This window comes from Vicia villosa, linkage group LG7, assembly GCF_029867415.1.
Source record: "Vicia villosa cultivar HV-30 ecotype Madison, WI linkage group LG7, Vvil1.0, whole genome shotgun sequence".
Taxonomy (NCBI): Eukaryota; Viridiplantae; Streptophyta; class Magnoliopsida; order Fabales; family Fabaceae; genus Vicia; species Vicia villosa.
Window position 1 is genome coordinate 126897188 of NC_081186.1, and position 20566 is coordinate 126917753.

A 20566-nucleotide genomic window follows, 5' to 3' on the forward strand; every position below is an offset into this window, starting at 1 on the left:
AGGACTGCTTTCTGCAAACTTTGCACAGGATCCGATGTGTCCCATTGGTACAGACGTATTGGTTTTACAACCTAACTCTTCTTCTTTATTTTCCTCTTCCACTTCGTTCATCTTTTTGTTCTCCATTTCTTCTCATTAACAAGACTATTTTTTCCAGATCCAACGCTTTCATGGATAGACCATTTTCCGGTGAAAAGTGTGGAAGTCACGATGATGGAATGGCGAAAAGCTGAACAACAGAAGATGATGTAAAGTTTGGATTTTTCTTGAAGATGAATTGTTATAGTATTGTTTTTCTTGATGCTTTTTTACCTTCTCCATTGTCCATTCTCATTAACAAGACTTTTTTTTTTCATTTCTGAAGCTTCTATGGCTTAGGGTTTCAGGAGATCTCGGTCGTAAGTGCTTTGTCAGTATGGTATGTTTCAAGTTCCAAACAGTCTATTTTTTTGTTCTATGATATCCATTGTTAGAGTGTTGTGTTATGAATATTTTCTATAAGTTAAATTTACCCGACTATTATAAAATCACAGGTATAATATGGTGGAAGAAAATTTTGTCAGTGAGAAGGTGTTCTCTTTTTGGCTCAACGGGAATCCTAATGCATAAAAGGTCGGTGACTTAATTTTTGGTGATGTTGACCCTAACCATTTCAAACGAAAACAAACATACGTTCCGGTTACTAAAAAAGGTTACTAGCAGGTTAGATAAAAATCCGTTCGATCAAGAATTCCTATCAAATTATTTCTTTGAAATAAACTTTACTCACAAATTTTTCTTTTCTGATTGAAAGGGATATTTTCTCATTGGAGGCTCATCATCAGGTGAGACTTCATTGTTTAGAATGTTCATATTCTAATCCATGTTTTATTTGTTGTAAACGCATTGATTCCAAAATATGTGATTCTGAAAAATACCGAACGTTGTTTTTAGGCGTTTAAGAAGGTGCCTGTTCTGCTATTGTGGACTCGGGAACATCTTTGCTTGCCATTCCAACTGTATGTTTTTCTATATTCTATATTTTTAAAAACTTTTGCTTGGAGACATTCGTTTATAATTTCTTTCGACCAATAATCAATTCCAGCCTGTTGTGGCTGAAATCAACCACATTATTAAAGTTGAAGGTGTTCTGAGTGTAAAATGTAATACATTATTGGTTGATCTCTATTTGATCAACCTTGGTTATAATTTTGTTATGGTTTTTGTTTTTTTATAATAAAAGTTTACTCGTGCTGAAACAAGATAAGGATTTAGAGATGATTGCTGTTGAAGGGCAGAACGAGTGACTTTGGAAGCTGTCACCATTTAGTGCGTCAGAGGCGGGGAGTTTGATTTGTTCTTGGAGGAATTGGTCTGTAGATGGGAATCTACGATTCACTTGAAGGAGATTTGATAAAAATTTAAAACACAAACTCATCCCAAATGAGTTTGAAGTGGAATGAATTTTTTAATATAAATAATCCATTTTTTAATGATACTTTTATCCACAGCTTGGCTATAATGGTAAAAATGAGGGACATTCTATCTCATAATAAATTAATTATAGAGCTATGCTATCTATACACTAGTTTCTTACACCAAATGGATTTACAACGTATGTATTCAACTAATTTGGTGTTGCACAACTACCAATGTGGACTAAAAAATTATTAAAAAAATGATTAGTATATATTTTTTGAATAAAATACGGTGTAGGTGTATAACTTAGTGTACCAATAGCATTTCTGATAGAGGGGTATAATAATATTTATATTAAGTATAGTTATTGTTAGAAGGGTAATAATAGAACTTATATTATTAGTATGGTTATTGGGCTTTTAGTAGTGCGGGCTTTTAGGTTATTATTATCCATTAAGAGTGTTATATAATGTAGTCTCATAGAGACATTTGGAATCAATGAAAATCAAAGTTATCTTTTAATTCTATTTTCTTAGTTTGTTTACTTATTTCTCTTAGTTTTTGTAAGCCTTGTTAGGGTTAGCTTTTAGCTTCCTAACAATTGGTGCTTTCATCATTGAATCTCAATCCTTCCATGGCATACTCACATCCCTCATATTTCACTACATTTCCTACTTATCATCCTAACACCACCACTGTCACTTCCTCATTCCCCTCTTATCCATGGGAAAATCCTCCATATTATTCCTCTAACATACTTTTCACTACCCCATCACAAGATTTCTCTTATAACCATGGATACACACCACATCAATGAAGGATAGAAAAACACTTAGAAAGGGGGGGTTTGAATAAGTGTAGCTTTAAAAACTTGACCGATAAAAATAAATTGCACAGTTATTTTTATCCTGGTTCGTTGTTAACTAAACTACTCCAGTCCACCCCCGCAGAGATGATTTACCTCAACTGAGGATTTAATCCACTAATCGCACGGATTACAATGGTTCTCCACTTAGTCAGCAACTAAGTCTTCCAGAGTCTTCTGATCACACACTGATCACTCCAGGAACAACTGCTTAGATACCCTCTAAGACTTTCTAGAGTATTCTGATCCACACGATCACTCTAGTTACAACCTGCTTAGATAACCTCTAAGACTTCCTAGAGTATTCTGATCCACACGATCACTCTAGTTCCTTACAACTTAATGTAATCAATTCTAAGAGTATTACAATTGCTTCTTAAAAGCTATAATCACAAACTGTGATATTTCTCTTAACGTTTAAGCTTAATCTCACTAATATATTACAACAGCAATGTAGTGAGCTTTGATGAAGATGAAGATTCTGAGCTTTGAATAGAACAGAGTTTCAGCAAGTTAATATGAGTTGTTTTGTTCAGAATCGTTAACCTTGCTTCTCATCAGAACTTCATATTTATAGGCGTTGGAGAAGATGACCGTTGAGTGCATTTAATGCTTTGCGTGTTCCGTACAGCATCGCATTTAATGTTATACGCTTTTGTCAACTACCTCGAGCCTTGTTCACGCTGTGTCTACTGACGTTGCCTTTAATAGCTTCTAACGTTCCTTTTGTCAGTCAGCGTAGCCTGCCACATGTACTTCCTTCTGATCTGATGTTTGTGAATACAACGTTTGAATATCATCAGAGTCAAACAGCTTGGTGCAAAGCATCTTCTGATCTTCTGACCTTGAAGTGCTTCTGTGCGTGATACCATCAGAACTTCAGTGCTTCTGATCTCATGTTCTTCTGATGCTTCCATAGACCCATGTTCTGATTCTGCTTCGACCATCTTCTGATGTCTTGCCAGACCATGTTCTGATGTTGCATGCTGAACCCTTTGAGACAAAGCTTCTGAGCGCTGAATTATGCATACTCTTTATATATTTCCTGAAAAGGAAATTGCATTGGATTAGAGTACCATATTATCTTAAGCAAAATTCATATTATTGTTATCATCAAAACTAAGATAATTGATCAGAACAAATCTTGTTCTAACAATCAACAACCACCATTCACCTTGCCTCCCACAACAATACCACTTATAACATCTCCTTCATACACATCATATACACCTTCACACAACCCATACATTTCATACCAACAACAACCCCAAAATTCCAACTCACAACCGACCTTTCACCAACAGATAGAAACTCTCAAACAATATTTGATTGAAACTCATGAGTTATCAAACAAATATAGAGAAGAGTTGAAAGAAAAAAATCCAAAATCGTTCAGATTCATTCAAAAAGACACAAGAAAAACTCAAAGAAAAATATATGTTTAAGAGATATGCAGAAAAGTTGAAAGCAAAAGAAGAAAAAGGGACAAAAAAATATAACTCCGGCGATTTTTTGGACTCCGGCAATAGCTCCGATGAAAACTTCGACATCAATTCCGATGTCCCTTTCGGTGTCATCTCTTCCAACAAAACCAGATCTGCAGCCACAACCATCAAATCTGCTACTGGAATCACTAGATCCGCAACTGAAACCACCACTCCTAAAACCAACAGATTTGTTGCCTCTGGGCTCACTTCTAGTGTCATCTTCTCTGATGTTAATACAAGAGACACTGAAACAACAATTTCTGCTGTTCACAAGCTCCTTTTTACAACCACCAGATTTGCAATGGCCACCAAAAAATTAACAGGTATTGAACGACCACCGGCGGAACCACCGCCAATTTTAGACTGCTTCCATAATTTTAGTTATTATTTAGTATTATTTAAAAGAAACATTGAAACAGAGAGGTGTGGAAGAAAAAGCAAGAAGAAAAAGAGAGAAAAATTGTAAGGAAGCAAGAAAAAAAAAGTTACGTGCGAGAGAGAAAAAAAAGTTAGAGAGAGAAAAAAAGTAACTTGAGTGAAAAAACAAGTGTGTTGTCAAAAATTATTTCTACCGAATTTCAAAAGATACCACATGATCTCTCCTTGTGCTTCACTCACATCCCTCATGCTAGCTGTCTACAACTTATGTGAGATGACAGGTTGGATGGAATAGTATTATAATTGCTTTGTGTTGAAAAAAAAGTTGGATATTTTAGTTGGGAACAACACAATAGATCGAGGGTGTTACCATTAAACCACCCATCACTCCAATTCACAAAAAAGTGATTACTTGTCAAAAAGAAAATTCACTTTCTCACGTACAGCTGTCTCCATCACGTAAATTCCAAAACGGACCGGTCATTACGTGAATTCAAAATGACAAGCTGACCACTTTTGAAAAAAAAAATTTAATTTAAAACTTTTGATAATTTTATTTCACAACCTTGAGGACAAGGTTGGTTTTGAAGGGGTAAGTAGTGATAGAGAGTAGAATTATATTATTTAAGTTAGTTTATTAGTAATTTTATTATATTTTAGTTGGGCTTTTCAATTATCATTTAGGTGGGTTTTTAATGTTTAGGTCTTTTGTTAGATTATCCATTAGTCACATTATATAATGTAGTGTCTTTGACACATTTGAGATATCAAAGAAATGAAATGTAGTTTAATTTTCTTAGTTAGTTTTATTTGTCTCTTTTATTTTACAGCTTTTCTTTAATTTGTTAGGGTTTAGATTTAGCTTCCTAACAATTGGTGCTTTCATTCTTGCACTCAATCTCTCCCATGGAGTATTCCAACTTCACACCCTTATTTCATCAATGGAGCATTCCTCCAACATATCCCACAAACCCATCTCTTACACCAACTATCAATCCCTCTTTTCCATCTTACCCATGGGAAATTTTTACACCTTGTTACACCCATGTTGCATCTTCATCACCTAATTTGTATTTAAATCATGGATATTCACCACATTTGCATAACCCTATCTACCACCAAAAAATGCCCAATCCTGTCAATACTTCTTACTAGGACTACACCCACCATTCATACACTCCAATTCCAGTCAATAATCCTCGTCCCTATCACACCCACCATTCACCCACTCCAATTCCAGAACAAAATCAACCATTCACTCAACAACAAACTCAAACTTATCCAAATGATTTTCAAGAACTTTTTCAAAAGTTACATCTAGCAGAAGAAAAATATAAGAATGAAAAGAGAGCTATTGACAAGAAATATCAAGCCTCTTTTCGATCTGTCAAGCAAAGATCTCAAATAATTTCTCAAAACTGCAAAGAAAATCAAAAAATTATTGTTGACGATGCACCAAAAAAACGAGTTGCTGAGGAAGAAACTGAGAGCACAATCATCACTTCAGAAAAGAAATTGTTCCAGACAACACTTTTGGCGTCTTCTCCGTCAACACTTCCGGTGACGTTGCTGACTCCGACGACAACCCTGGTGTCTTCTCCGGCAACATTCTCGACTCCGGCCACAGTCCCGACGTCTCCGATATCTCATATGTCACTTCTGAAGACAACTCCCATGGCTTCTCTAGCAAAACTATCATATTTGAAACAGCCTCCGACGACATCTCCGACATTGTTACCAGATCCGCCACCATTCGGTCAAACAAAAGATGAATCCTTGAATTCTAAATTGGTATCTTCTTTCCTTGACAACTCTTTAAACAATACACCCGTTATTGTTGCGGAAAAACCAGGAAAAAAATCAGCAAAATTTTTGGTTCAGCCAAATATGTCTTCATCAGCAAAGCAACCAAAAAAGAAAGGTTCATGTTTATCGTTGATTTCGTTCTTTCCATTGCTGCCGAAACCATTGGAACAAATAGAAGCATCATATATGTTCTACAAAAAACAAACTAAGAAACTCAATATGTATGATGGAGAGACAGATTCCCCACCGGAGCCACCACCAACAACGATCTCTAATCAAACTCTAGTTCTGTTGCCACCCTTGAAGCCACCATTAAAAACTCATGACATAATCCTCAATCCATTCCTTGAGTTGTTGCGAAAGCCCCCCGATTTCAGTTTCGGAGCCACACCTACGCCATTTTTGAAATGGGCATATCTACACTCTTCGGCAACCACACCCTTATTGTCTGGACAGCTTCCGCCATTGAAACCGACAACCTCACCCATATTGGAACCTTTGATAAAGTATGTAATGATATGGGTTGAAAAGGAATGGATTTGGATCTATTGGAATGGGGGGTCACTTGAGACGGGTAATATTGAAGAAGATTGGGGAAATAGTTGGGAGAAGGTTTTTGATGAAGCTATTACAGATACAATTGTGGATGCTAGAAAGAAAATTCACTCTATGAAATTAGATGTGGATAGTCATGCTAATAACAATTCAGTCTCTCACCAAAATACTAATTCGCCAGATTCACACTGGCCATTGGATGACACGTTAGTGGGGCTAGATGACTTTGGAGCGTTGGATTTTCAACAACTCTTTTTCAAATCATCATTGAGAGACACGTGTCCTCCCATTTTACTTTCAAAATTTGAGTTCACTCTCCAAAATCTGAAAAACACGTCCTCACTAGTCATTCCATCATCTTCTTTTTCTGAAAAATCACATTATTCCCTATCTTTTAATGGACCCCATATTTTCATTGAAAAGGACAAGACTCTGTCATCCAACACATGTCCTACTCCACACACAAAAATTAAGTTTCAAGGTTGTACAACCTTTGGGTCACGTCACCATCACTTTTCCACTTTTCTTCCAACAATTTTCCATGCAATCCTCACCCATCAATTTAATATCAACAACTCCACCAAAGTTCATTCCAATTTTTCCTCTCTCATCACAAACCAAACAGAATTCCTTCACAATCAAAATCGGACTCCTCTTAGTACCATCCAACATATGAAATTAATGACTTTATACCATATATTTTGAAGAGAAAAAAAAACTTATATTTAGTGTTATTTTAGAACCTTGAGGACAAGGTTCAAGTGAACCCGGCGGCAATGATAGAGGGGTATAATAATATTTATATTAAGTATAGTTATTGTTAGAAGAGTAATAATAGAACTTATACTATTAGTATAGTTATTGGACTTTTAGCAGTGCGAGCTTTTAGGTTATTATTATCCATTAAGAATGTTATATAATGTAGTCTCATAGAGACATTTGGAATCAATGAAAATCAAAGTTATCTTTTAATTCTATTTTCTTAGTTTATTTATTTATTTCTCTTTTTGTAAGCCTTGTTAGGGTTAGCTTTTAGCTTCCTAACAATTTCACTGAATTGTATATATGTCAGAAAAATAAAACTGAATTTCTAATGATACGTAGAGTAATTATCAAATGCGTCGAGAACTATGCAAGAGTAAACAAAAGTGATGTAGAAAAAGATGCATGCAACAGCAAGATCAAGTTGGTGCACTCATTTCTCAGCAACACAAAGGAACAATAAATGAAAAGGAAGGTGGAAATCAAGTTTATGCACTCAAAAGTTCCATCTAAGGAACTGACTGATAAATGTACAGAACTTCAACAAGAGAAGATGCATTATTACACACTGATTAAAGTATCATGAGTGCTAAACATTATAGAAAAATATATATAAATAACAACAAAAAGCAACAGAGCTTTACAATTTATGCAAAATAATGGTTGCCCCATGTTTTGGCTGCAAAGTAAGCACAGTAGTAGGAACATGAACATAAGTAGGAGAAAGCTCAAATGAAAAATTCTGCAGTAACAATGATATCACTATCTTTGCTTCTAATAACGAAAAGTTTTGTCCGATACAAGTTCTCGGACCCCATCCAAAAGGGAAATAACAAACTCGACCTTTTGTTGCCTTTGCAATTCCTTCCGCAAACCTTTCAGGTTTGAACTCTTTTGCATCATCACCCCATATATCATGATCTTGGTGAATCAAAAGTATTGGTAAGGAAACCTGTGTTCCTTTAGATAGGAAAAGGTTTCCAAGTTTCAAATCCTTTCGGATAACTCGGTTGAAGTAAACTGCAGGCGGGTATAACCTTAGTACCTCGTACAAAATCATCGTTACCTATGGAAACAATAAATTATCAGTTAGTTTCAAAAAAATTATGTATTAACAGATCATGTGATGAAGTGATACATACAATTTTAAGTTGATTTAACCCTCCAAAGTTAGGCTTTCGGTTTCCAAAAACTTGCAAAACTTCCTCTCTTGCACGCGCCTGCCATTCGGGATACCTGCCTAATAATACCATTGTCCAAACCAGCAAAACTGAAGTGGTTTCTTGTCCTGCATGGTAAAAAAGCTTGCATTCATCTATCACTTCTTCAGTGGTCATTCCAATACTCTTACTGTTTCCATGTTCTTGATTTTCGGCCGGATTTGATTGCAAAAGTATGCCTAATAAATCGTCATTGGCAGTTTCACCATTCTTCAAGGATTTTACTCGTTTTTCAATGATTCCCGCAAGTGAAACACTTATATCTCTATCAATTTCCTTCATTCTTCTCTTGGTAGTTGTTGGTAGAAGCCTAGAAAGCACATATATAGCGATGTTAATTGCGAGAAAATACACTTGATTAATATTCTAACTCGGATTGTAGTCTTACCACCATAATGGATTGTTTGCGTATCGCGTTGTCATCAAAAGAAACCCCTGCCTCTTCAGAAGTTCAAATATTTTTGTACCTTCATCATAGCTGCTTCCGAATGCTGTTCTAGAAATTACATCACGCGTCAAATTCTGAAGGAAAGGCCAAACATCAATCTCACATGTTCCATCTGATGACAACAATTCCTTCCATTTGCTTATCATTTCTTCGCAACTATGAGAAAATGCAGGCAGCATACCCTATAGTATGCAATAAATCATATGATCATAACATGAAAAATCAGAAATTCAATTTACAAAATATGATTATAAGAAAAAAAACTCAAACCTCACAATAAAAAAGATAGGCCTACTTTTAATTTTTCGATGTGGAATGCAGGATTGATAATCTTTCGATGTTTAGCCCATTTGTCACCCTCATGTTGTATAAGACCATTGCTCAAATACTTGGCAAGTGGAGATAACTTTGGTTTGGGGAAGTCCTCAATGATGTTAAAGACTTGCTTAATTTGCTCAGGGTCTGTGATGACAACCTTTGGTGTTGTACCTTCCCATAAAAATGAATTCTTTCCTACATAATATCCTTTACAAATCAGCTACTGGTAAAACAAAAGGCCTCAACATAGAAAGAAAGAAAGAGTATGTATACCATATTTGTGAACAGTTTGATGAACAAGTGAGAAGATAGAAGGTGCAGGTTCTTTGAAAAGACCAATGGATTTAGATTTAGCTTCATGTTGCATCTTCATCATATGATTTTGCTTTGAGTTGTCAAAGAGTGAGAGGTTATAAGGGTCACCATGAAGACCTTGAGATATGAGAAGTTGTTCAAACTTCTTTGGCTTAAACCACAACTTGTTGAGAAGATACCATGGAATCACAGCAAGTGTAACTGAAAGAAAAACCATCATCATCGTTGTTGATGGGGGAAACAACTCCATTTTTTTTGGTTTTGTGATTGATTAGATTAATTGAGTATTTTAAAGGGGATGGAGTCCCACGCTACATGCGAGGCAGAATATTTTAAACAACAGTTGCTTATTTTGGACAGATCACTGTAATAGTGGGGTCATTCAACCTTTAGAAAAATATAAAAAAATCTCTAATGCATTAGTGTTGTTGACTTTAGTTTGGATTTTTCTTAAGAAATTAATTCAAGTGTCTTCAAATATTTTTATTTAACTTTTTTTTTTGGAATCCGTTGAAAGAGCAAAGCGAATAATTATGAAGTTGGTATTTTAGGAAAAGTTAATTATGTTAGATATTTGTATGATAATCCTGGATATCTTCAAGAATCGTGTTCGTTCACTTTCCGAACAAAGTATTTCGACCCTATTCTTGTCTGGGTTCACGAAATTTTTGCGGGGATAATTCTTGAAGAATCAATCTGTTTGTGACAATGGAGAACAGATCAGAATGTAGAGGAAGTATGTTTGTCGTCTTCGAAACCGGGGCCAAATGACTCCTTATATAGGAGATCAACAATAGAAACCGAAATGACACACCTGTTCGGTAAAACAGTTATGTTGGTTGGGAAACGAAGCACCTGTTCGGTAAAGCGGTTATGTCCGTTGGGAAAGGGTGCAACTATTCAAACGAAAATTTTGCAGCGGGACCCCAGCCAGGGGCGCTGCCCCTTGGACCCCGGCAGGGCGCTGCCCCGCACCCCGCCAGGGGCTCCGCCCCTTGGACCCCGACGGGGCGCTGCCCCACACCCCTCCTTAGAACCCCGTTTCTATTATTCGTATTCAATTGCACGAGCGTGCACTCCGCACTACCCTAACTCGTTTCAAGCTTAACGCATAATTGCATTGGCCTTCAGTTAATCACATTACTAACAAAATTACATTGATGATACTAAAATCACCAACAAACTCCCCCCATTTTAGTATAATCCTTGATTTACTTACATGTATAACGATCAAACAAATGCATAGAAGAAAATGTCTTGCGATTGAATTTTCATCTTAGTACAAATACACATCCCAAATTTTCGAAAATCGGGGTGTCGCAATGATTGAACCCGTCAATCCATTTGAATATCTAAAGATATAGTACACATATGTTTCTTACAATACTCTACTATTCATACTTGACACTTTACAAGCCATGTGTCCTTATCCATTAATAAGCATATAGGAAGCCAAGTCCAAGCTTCTTGAAGCGGCAAAACTTCATGCTCACATAGGTGATCCTTTTAATCTTGCACCTGCATTAGCAATTTTTCAAAAGAACCATTAAGAAGATATAGCTCTTGAGTATTCTAGTTGATCCAAAGGTTTACCTGTATTTGGCATTAACTTTTCTCCCGGATCCATGGGAGTACTTACTGGAGAACAATTTTCATAATTGAACTTCTTGAGTATTTTCTCAATGTAATGAGATTGCGTAATTACAATCCCCTTATTCTCCCGTTTAATCTTAATACCAAGAATAACGTCTGCTTCTCCCATATCCTTCATGGAGAATTTTGATGACAAGAAATTCTTTGTTTTATCAACTTGATTTTGGTCGGTGCCAAAGATCAACATGTCATCAACATATAGACAAATGAAAACTCCTTTACCGGATGTATCAAATTTGCTATATACACATTTGTCAGCTTGGTTTAGAATGAAACCATTAGACAAAACAACCTCATCAAACTTTTGATGCCACTGCTTCGGAGCTTGTTTCAGCCCATACAACGACTTAACTAGCTTACACACTTTGTGCTCATTACCAGGCATTACAAATCCTTCAGGTTGCTTCATATACACTTCTTCTTCCAAATCACCATTCAGAAATGCTGTTTTGACATCCATTTGATGGATCACTAGATTATGAATAGCCGCCAAGACAATCAACAATCTAATAGTAGTGATACGGGCAACTGGAGCATAGGTATCGAAATAATCAATCCCTTATTTTTGTCTGAAGCCTTGGATAACTAATCTAGCTTTAAACTTGTCAATTGTACCATCGACTTTCATCTTCTTTTTGAAGATCCATTTGCAACCCAATGGTTTGCAGCCTGGTGGTAAAATGAGATAATACCCAAGTATTATTTTCCATAATAGAACCAATCTCTTCTTCAATTGCTTCTTTCCAAAAGACAGAATCTCGAGATTTCACAGCTTCATCATACGTTCTTGGATCCTCCTCTATACTATAGCAATAATAGTATTGAGTCTCAATCTGATCCTTTGATCCCTAAACTAAATATAGTTGAAAATCAGATCCACAAGATCTAGATTTTCTAGCACTTTTGCTTCTACGGGGTTCAAGTGTCTCACTTGGTACATCATTTGAATGATCATCCCTTAGAGATTCCTCTGAATTAGGTATAGATATCTTTGGTCTAGGTATAGAAGAGAAACAATTCTCATCAAATATGACATCTCTTGATTCTATAATTGTGTTAATAGAAATCGAGTCATTAGGTTTTATAACATAAAACCTATAAGCCTTGGAGTGTTCATCATATCCAACAAAGATGCAACCTACACCCTTTTAGCCCAAAGTTTTCCTTTTTGGGTCCGGGAGTCTAACCACGGCTCTACAACCCCAAACACCTAGGAACTGAAATGACACAACTGTTCGGTAAAACAGTTATGTTGGTTGGGAAACGAAGCACCTATTCGGTAAAGCGGTTATGTCCGTTGGGAAATGGTGCAACTATTCAAACGAAAATTTTGCAACGGGACCCCAGCCAGGGGCGCTGCCCCTTGGACCTCGGCAGGGTGCTGCCCCGCACCCCGCCAGGGGCTCCGCTGAAGGATAGAAAAACACTTAGAAAGGGGGGGATTGAATAAGTGTGGCTTAAAATCTTGGACGATAAAAATAAAATGCACAATTATTTTTATCCTGGTTCGCTGTTAACGAAGCTACTCCAGTCCACCCCCGCAGAGATGATTTACCTCAACTGAGGATTTAATCCACTAATCGCACGGATTACAATGGTTTTCCACTTAGCCGCAACTAAGTCTTCCAGAGTCTTCTGATCACAACTTGATCACTCCAGGAACAACTGCTTAGTTCACTCCTAAGACTTTTCTAGAGTCTACTGATCAACACGATCACTCTAGGCTTAGTTCACTCCTAAGACTTTCTGCTCAGCCAACTGCCAAGACTTCCTGCTCAGCCAACTGCTAAGACTTCCTGCTCAGCCAACTGCCAAGACTTCCTGCTCAGCCAACTGCCAAGACTTCCTGCTCAGCTAACTGCTAAGACTTCCTAGAGTATACTGATCAACTGATCACTCTAGTTCCTTACAACTTAATGTAATCTATTCAAGAGTTTACAAATGCTTCTTAAAAGCGATAATCACAACTGTGATATTTCTCTTACAATTTAAGCTTAATCTCACTAAGATATTACAACAGCAATGTAGTGAGCTTTGATGAAGATGAAGATTCTGAGTTTAGAATTGAACAGCGTTTCAGCAAGTTAATTTGAATTGTATTGGTGCGAAATCGTTAACCTTGCTTCTCATCAGAACTTCATATTTATAGGCGTTGAGAAGATGACCGTTGAATGCATTTAATGCTTTGCGTGTTCCGTACAGCTTTGCATTTAATGTTATACGCTTTTGTCAACTACCTCGAGCCTTGTTCACGCTGTGTCTACTGACGTAGCCTTTAGTAGCTTTAACGTTCCTTTTGTCAGTCAGCGTAGTCTGCCACGTGTACTTCCTTCTGATCTGATGTTTGTGAATACGACGTTTGAATATCATCAGAGTCAAACAGCTTGGTGCACAGCATCTTCTGATCTTCTGACCTTGAAGTGCTTCTGAGCGTGATACCATCTTCTGATCTTCAGTGCTTCTGATCTCATGTTCTTCTGATGCTTCCATAGACCCATGTTCTGATTCTGCTTCGACCATCTTCTGATGTCTTGCCAGACCATGTTCTGATGTTGCATGCTGAACCATTTGAGACACATCTTCTGAGCGCTGAATTATGCGTACTCTTTATATATATTTCCTGAAAGTGAAATTGCATTGGATTAGAGTACCATATTATCTTAAGCAAAATTCATATTATTGTTATCATCAAAACTAAGATAATTGATAAGAACAAATCTTGTTCTAACAATCTCCCCCTTTTTGATGATGACAAAAACATATATAAATGATATGAATTTGCGATCAGAAAGAGTAGACGGCAAAAGACAAATTACACAGCTATAGCATAAGCATATGAATATGTCTCCCCCTGAGATTAACAATCTCCCCCTGAGATAAATAATCTCCCCCTGAAATAAATACTCGAAGAACTTTAATAAAAGACTTCCCTGATTATTTCGGTAGAGACGATCATATGAGCTTCTGCCTTCAGAGAATCCATAGCTTCTGACTTCTGCTTCCATTGGACAGCTTCAGAACTTGAATTTCTTTGATCTTCAGAACATTCACAGCTTCTGACTTCTGCTTCCATTCAGGACAGCTTCAGAACTTGAATTTCTGGATTTTTTAGAACATTCACATCTTCTGATTTCTGCTTCCCTCGGATAGCTTCAGAACTTTGAATGTCTACTAACATCACTTCATGCTAGATTTGTATCAGAACATTGTTGAATGTACCAGAGCATCATCTGAGCATCTCTACATCCTGAAATGTTACAGAACAAAAACTAAACGACAAAAGTCAGCATGAACGAGTTAGAACATAAAATGTATATTCAAATACATGATATGTATCAGAGCCAAATGTATCAGAGCATTTTAGGCTAAAAACATGTATCAAAGCAAATAATGTATCAGAGCCATAACATTATGTGTATCAGGGCAAATAGAATTTTGTCAGAACATGAATGTTCAAATTCTATTATCAGTGCTTCTGATTCATTCTTCTTTCTTGCTTCTGATCTCTGAAGCTTGACAGCACTCAGCTTGCTTCAGTTTCAATGGTTTTGCTTCTAGTGTTTGCTTTGAAGATTCACTTCACTTCTTTGTACCTGCAAAACACTTAAACCATATAGAACTTGCAGTTCTTGTTAGTGAATGTGTGGGAGCCTTTACCCAGCAACTGATAGATTTAATCAAATCATTTATCATTTATCTTTCTCCCCCTTTTTGTCATAACATCAAAAAGTATATATAAAAAGATTCAGATGTATAAAACGACAAAAGAAAACATTTACTGGAATGTAAAACACAAGGAAACTTTTTCATTGATAATCAAAAGATATTACAAAAGGTTCCTATGTTTAACAAGATGAAAAACATTCCTAGCAAATACAAAACAAGCAGAAGCAGCAAGGAAAAGAAAACTACAAAGTAGAATTTCCAAAGAGGAAATGACTACAAAAATTAAAAAAAACACAAATCGGTCAAGAAACTCAACATAGAAGTTGAGTATATCTTCCCACAACTCAAGAAAGTCTTCTGTCTTTGGATGAAAGTTGATAACAACATCAAAGAAGGATCTGACTTGAGCGGTATTAGAAGAGCCATCCCGAGATGCACAGAGATCTGTCGCCTTTGAGTCATGGAGCTTCAACAGGCTTGAGGTGAATGCTAGGTTTTGAGAGAAGAAAAGAAAAACGAGAGAGAGAGAGAGAAAAAAAAATTTTAAGAGGAAAACAAAGAGATAGGAAACCGAAAACCATTTTGAAGAGTATTTAAAGGAAAATAAAATGAAACGAATGATGAAAAGCATTTAATGTTACGTGACGTGAGGAGAGATAATAAAGACAAATGAAGTGACTGGCACAGTTACCTATGGTCGGCGTCCCTTCAACTGCACGCGCGCTTATCCATGAATAGTAACGGCAGGTTTACCATCCCGAGATAAAGCGTAACAGCTGGTTTGCTTTACAAGATGTTCTGAATCAACTTAGACAATGAAATGTTAGTAATAACCGAATCATAATTTCTAAACGAATTCAATCAGAACTTCTGATTAAAAAAAATGTTCCACATTCATTTCAGAAGATACTCATACATGAGAAATTCTCATCTTCTCATTCTGGGCATAAATCCATACTGATGTTCTTCAGAATGAACTTAAACCTATCTTCAGCCAGGGGTTTTGTAAAGATATCAGCCCATTGATGGTCTGTATCAACAAAGTTTAAAGATATAACACCCTTCTGAACATAGTCCCTTATGAAATGATGTTTTATCTCAATATGTTTAGCTTTTGAATGAAGAATAGGATTCTTAGATAAACATATAGCAGAAGTATTATCACAGAATATAGGAATGTTACTCTCAAATATCTGATAATCTTCTAACTGACTTTTCATCCAGAGCATCTGTGTACTACAACCAGCAGCTGCGACATATTCTGCTTCTGTGGTTGATAGAGCAATGGTTGCTTGCTTCTTGCTGTACCAGGAGATTAAGTGACTTCCAAGAAATTGGCAACTTCCTGAAGTACTTTTTCTTTCAATTCTGTCTCCAGCATAATCAGCATCGCAGAATCCTACTAAGTTGTATTCTTTAGATTTTCTGTAAACTAAACCAACATTAGTAGTACCTTTCAGATACCTTAGAATCCTCTTAACAGCAGTTAAATGAGATTCTCTAGGATCCGATTGGAATCTAGCACACAAACAAACACTGAACAGAATGTCAGGTCTAGAAGCAGTCAGATATAGAAGAGATCCAATCATACCTCTGTATAGCTTCTGATCTACCTTCTTACTTACCTCATCCTTACCTAGGATGCATGTTGGATGCATAGGAGTTTTGGCTTCTTTGCAGTCTAGAAGATTGAACTTCTTCAGAAGTTCCTTCACATACTTGGTTTGGTGAACATACGTTCCTTCTGATGTTTGATTTATTTGTATTCCAAGGAAATACTTGAGTTCTCCCATCATGCTCATTTCAAACTCAGCCTGCATAGACTTAGCAAACTCCTTTCCAAGTGTAGCATTAGATGTTCCAAAAATAATATCATCTACATATATTTGACAAATTAAAATATCCTTTTCAAAGGTTTTACAAAAGAGAGTAGTGTCCACTTTTCCTCTAGTGAAACCATTATCTAGAAGGAAAGAACTTAAGCGTTCATACCAAGCTCTGGGAGCCTGTTTCAATCCATACAATGATTTCTTAAGTTTAAAAACATGATTAGGAGACATAGAGTCTTCAAAACCAGGAGGTTGATGGACATAAACTTCTTCATCTATATAACCATTTAAGAAGGCACTCTTAACATCCATCTGATAGAGAGTGATGTTATGTTGAGTGGCAAAAGAAATTAATAGACGAATAGACTCTAACCTGGCCACTGGTGCAAAGGTTTCTGTGTAGTCAATCCCTTCTTGCTGACTATAACCCTGAGCCACCAGTCTGGCTTTGTTCCTTACCACTTCACCTTTCTCACTAAGCTTGTTTCTGAAGACCCATTTTGTACCAATTATGTTGAATCCATCTGGTCTAGGAACAAGATCCCAAACATCATTCCTTGTAAACTGATTTAGTTCTTCTTGCATAGCAATTATTCAGTCTGGATCTTCTAGAGCATGATCAACAGAAGTTGGCTCGATCAAAGATACAAGACCTAATTGACAGTCTGCATTGTTCCTAAGGAATGCTCTTGTTCTGATTGGATCATCCTTCTTTCCAAGAATGACATCTTCTGAATGACCAGAGATGAGTCTGGATGATCTTCTGACAGATGGTTCTTCAGAAATACTTAGATCCTCCAGAGAAGCTGTTACTTGATCTTCAGATTCTTTGCTTCTGAGGAGCTCTGCTTCTGATGCGTTGCTTCTTGGCTCAACAACTTCTGATATGTCAATATCACAACCTGCAAAATTATCAACTTGCTTTGGTTTTTCAGAACCAAGCTTATCATCAAACCTGATATTGATTGATTCTTCTACAACCAATGTTTCAGTATTGTATACCCTGTAGCCTTTTGAGCGTTCAGAATATCCAAGAAGGAAACACTTTTGAGCTTTGGAATCAAACTTACCAAGATGATCTTTAGTGTTCAGAATAAAGCATACACATCCAAAAGGATGGAAATATGAAATGTTGGGCTTTCTATTCTTCCACAATTCATAGGGAGTCTTATTTAGAATAGGTCTGATAGAGATTCTATTCTGAATATAACATGCAGTGTTTATTGCTTCTGCCCAGAAATGCTTAGCCATATTGGTTTCATTGATCATGGTTCTGGCCATTTCTTGAAGAGTCCTATTCTTTCGTTCTACAACCCCATTTTGCTGTGGAGTTCTAGGACAAGAGAAATCATGGGCAATACCATTTTCTTTGAAGAATTCTTCAAAGGATTTGTTCTCAAATTCACCACCATGATCACTTCTGACCTTTATGATTTTACACTCTTTTTCAGATTGAATCTGAATGCAGAAATCAAAGAACACTGAATGAGTCTCATCCTTGTGTTTTAAGAATTTTACCCATGTCCAGCGGCTATAATCATCTACGATGACTAATCCATATTTCTTTCCTCTGACAGATGCTGTTTTGACTGGTCCAAACAGATCAATGTGCAAGAGTTCTAATGGCCTTGAGGTAGAAACAACATTCTTAGACTTGAATGCAGGTTTGGAGAACTTGCCCTTCTGACATGCTTCACAAAGAGCATCTGATTGGAATTTCAGATTAGGGAGTCCTCTGACAAGATTCAGTTTGTTAATTTGAGAGATCTTTCTCAAACTAGCATGACCTAATCTCCTGTGCCAGACCCACTGCTCTTCAGAAACAGACATAAGACAAGTCACCTTCTGACTCATAAGATCTTGCAGATCTGTCTTATAAATGTTGTTCTTCCTCTTGCCTGTAAATAGGATTGAGCCATCCTTCTGATTTACAGCCTTGCAAGACTCTTGATTAAAGATTATATCATAACCATTGTCACTTAATTGACTGATAGATAAAAGGTTATGTGTTAATCCTTCTACAAGAAGTACATTAGAGATGGAAGGAGAGTTACCAGATTTTATAGTTCCAGAGCCAATTATCTTGCCCTTCTGATCTCCTCCGAACTTGACTTCTCCTCCAGACTTAAGCACCAGGTCTTGGAACATAGACCTTCTTCCTGTCATGTGTCGCGAGCTTCCAGAGTCCAGGTACCATGACATGTTGTGCTTTGTCCTTCTTGCAGCCAAGGATATCTGCAATAGGAATAATCTTATCCTTAGGTACCCACATCTTTTTGGGTCCTTTCTTGTTAGATTTTCTCAAGTTCTGATTGAACTTGGGTTTAACATTGTAAGCAATAGGAGGAACAGCATGATAATTCTTAATGTGAGTTTCATGATATTTCCTAGGTTGTGTCACATGCTTCTTAGTGTGTGTACTGTGAAAACTTTGTGCATGTGAAGTGTGCCTAATATCATGTGAGTGGCCATACTTGAACTGATCATACAATGGCTTGTATGTAATTTTCATTTCATCAACAGGTTCAAGTTTGTATGGGGTTTCACCCTCATAACCAATGCCAACTCTTTTGTTTCCAGACACAGCATATATCATAGAAGCTAGCTGACTTCTGCCAATACTTCTAGATAGGAACTTCCTGAAACTTAAATCATATTCTTTCAGAATATGGTTCAGACTGGGAGTGGATTTTTCTGAATCAGAAGGAGATCCAACATTATTGGATAGTTTTAAAAGTTTTTCCTTTAATTCAGAATTCTCCAACTCAAGCTTCTTTGTTTCAAATTCAAATTGCTTTTTCAGCTTTTTGTATTTGAGACTGATCTGAGACTTGAGTTCCAGAAGTTCAGTTAGACCGGAAACTAACTCATCTCTAGTAAGTTCAGAAAATACCTCTTCAGACTCTGATTCTGATGTAGATTCTGATCCGTCATCTTCTGTCGCCATCAGCGCACAGTTGGCCTGCTCATCTTCTGAATCATCTTCTGACTCATCCCAGGTTGCCATAAGACCTTTCTTCTTATGAAACTTTTTCTTGGGACTTTCCTTCTGAAGATTTGGACATTCATTCTTGTAGTGTCCAGGCTCATTGCATTCATAGCACATGACCTTCTTCTTGTCAAATCTTCTTTCATCAGAAGATTCTCCACGTTCAAATTTCCTTGAACTTCTGAAGCCTCTGAACTTCCTTTGCTTGGTCTTCCAGAGTTGATTTAGCCTTCTGGAAATCATGGACAGTTCATCTTCTTCTTCAGATTCTGATTCTTCAGGATCTTCTTCTCTAGCCTGAAAAGCGTTAGTGCATTTCTTGATATTAGATTTTAATGCAATAGACTTACCTTTCTTTTGAGGCTCATTTGCGTCCAGCTCAATCTCATGGCTTCTCAAGGCACTGATAAGCTCTTCCAGAGAAACTTCATTCAGATTCTTCGCAATCTTGAATGCAGTCACCATCGGACCCCATCTTCTGGGTAAGCTTCTGATGATCTTCTTTACATGATCAGCCTTGGTGTATCCTTTGTCAAGAACTCTCAATCCAGCAGTTAGAGTTTGAAATCTCGAAAACATCTTTTCAATGTCTTCATCATCCTCCATCTTGAAGGCTTCATACTTCTGGATTAAGGCAAGAGCTTTTGTCTCCTTGAGCATTTCCTTCATGAGTCATTTTCAAGGACTCATATATGTCATAGGCCGTTTCCCTGTTAGATATCTTCTCATACTCAGCATGAGAGATAGCATTCAGCAAAACAGTTCTACATTTATGATGATTCCTGAAAAGCTTCTTTTGGTCATCATTCATTTCTTGCCTTGACAGCTTCACGCCTCTGGCATTTATTGGATGTTTGTAACCATCCATCAGAAGATC

The 20566-nt window shown here is 36.8% G+C and overlaps 1 protein-coding gene and 1 long non-coding RNA gene across 2 annotated transcripts; one reads left to right on the forward strand and one right to left on the reverse strand.

Annotated features, from left to right (window-relative positions):
- The first annotated feature begins 156 nt into the window (after positions 1-156).
- On the forward strand, positions 157-685 carry LOC131618520 (uncharacterized). The gene is made up of 3 exons (XR_009288877.1): positions 157-248; positions 365-418; positions 534-685. It is a non-coding gene; the product is annotated as an uncharacterized LOC131618520 (long non-coding RNA).
- Positions 686-7715: 7030 nt separating this feature from the next.
- On the reverse strand, positions 7716-9827 carry LOC131618521 (11-oxo-beta-amyrin 30-oxidase-like). The gene is made up of 5 exons (XM_058889726.1): positions 9511-9827; positions 9215-9432; positions 8860-9101; positions 8394-8781; positions 7716-8317 (listed from the first exon to the last, which is right to left on the reverse strand). The coding sequence occupies exons 1-5, from the start codon at positions 9800-9802 to the stop codon at positions 7892-7894; spliced, it is 1566 nt and encodes a 521-aa protein (XP_058745709.1). The 5' UTR covers positions 9803-9827; the 3' UTR covers positions 7716-7891.
- Between the last annotated feature and the right edge of the window lie 10739 nt (positions 9828-20566).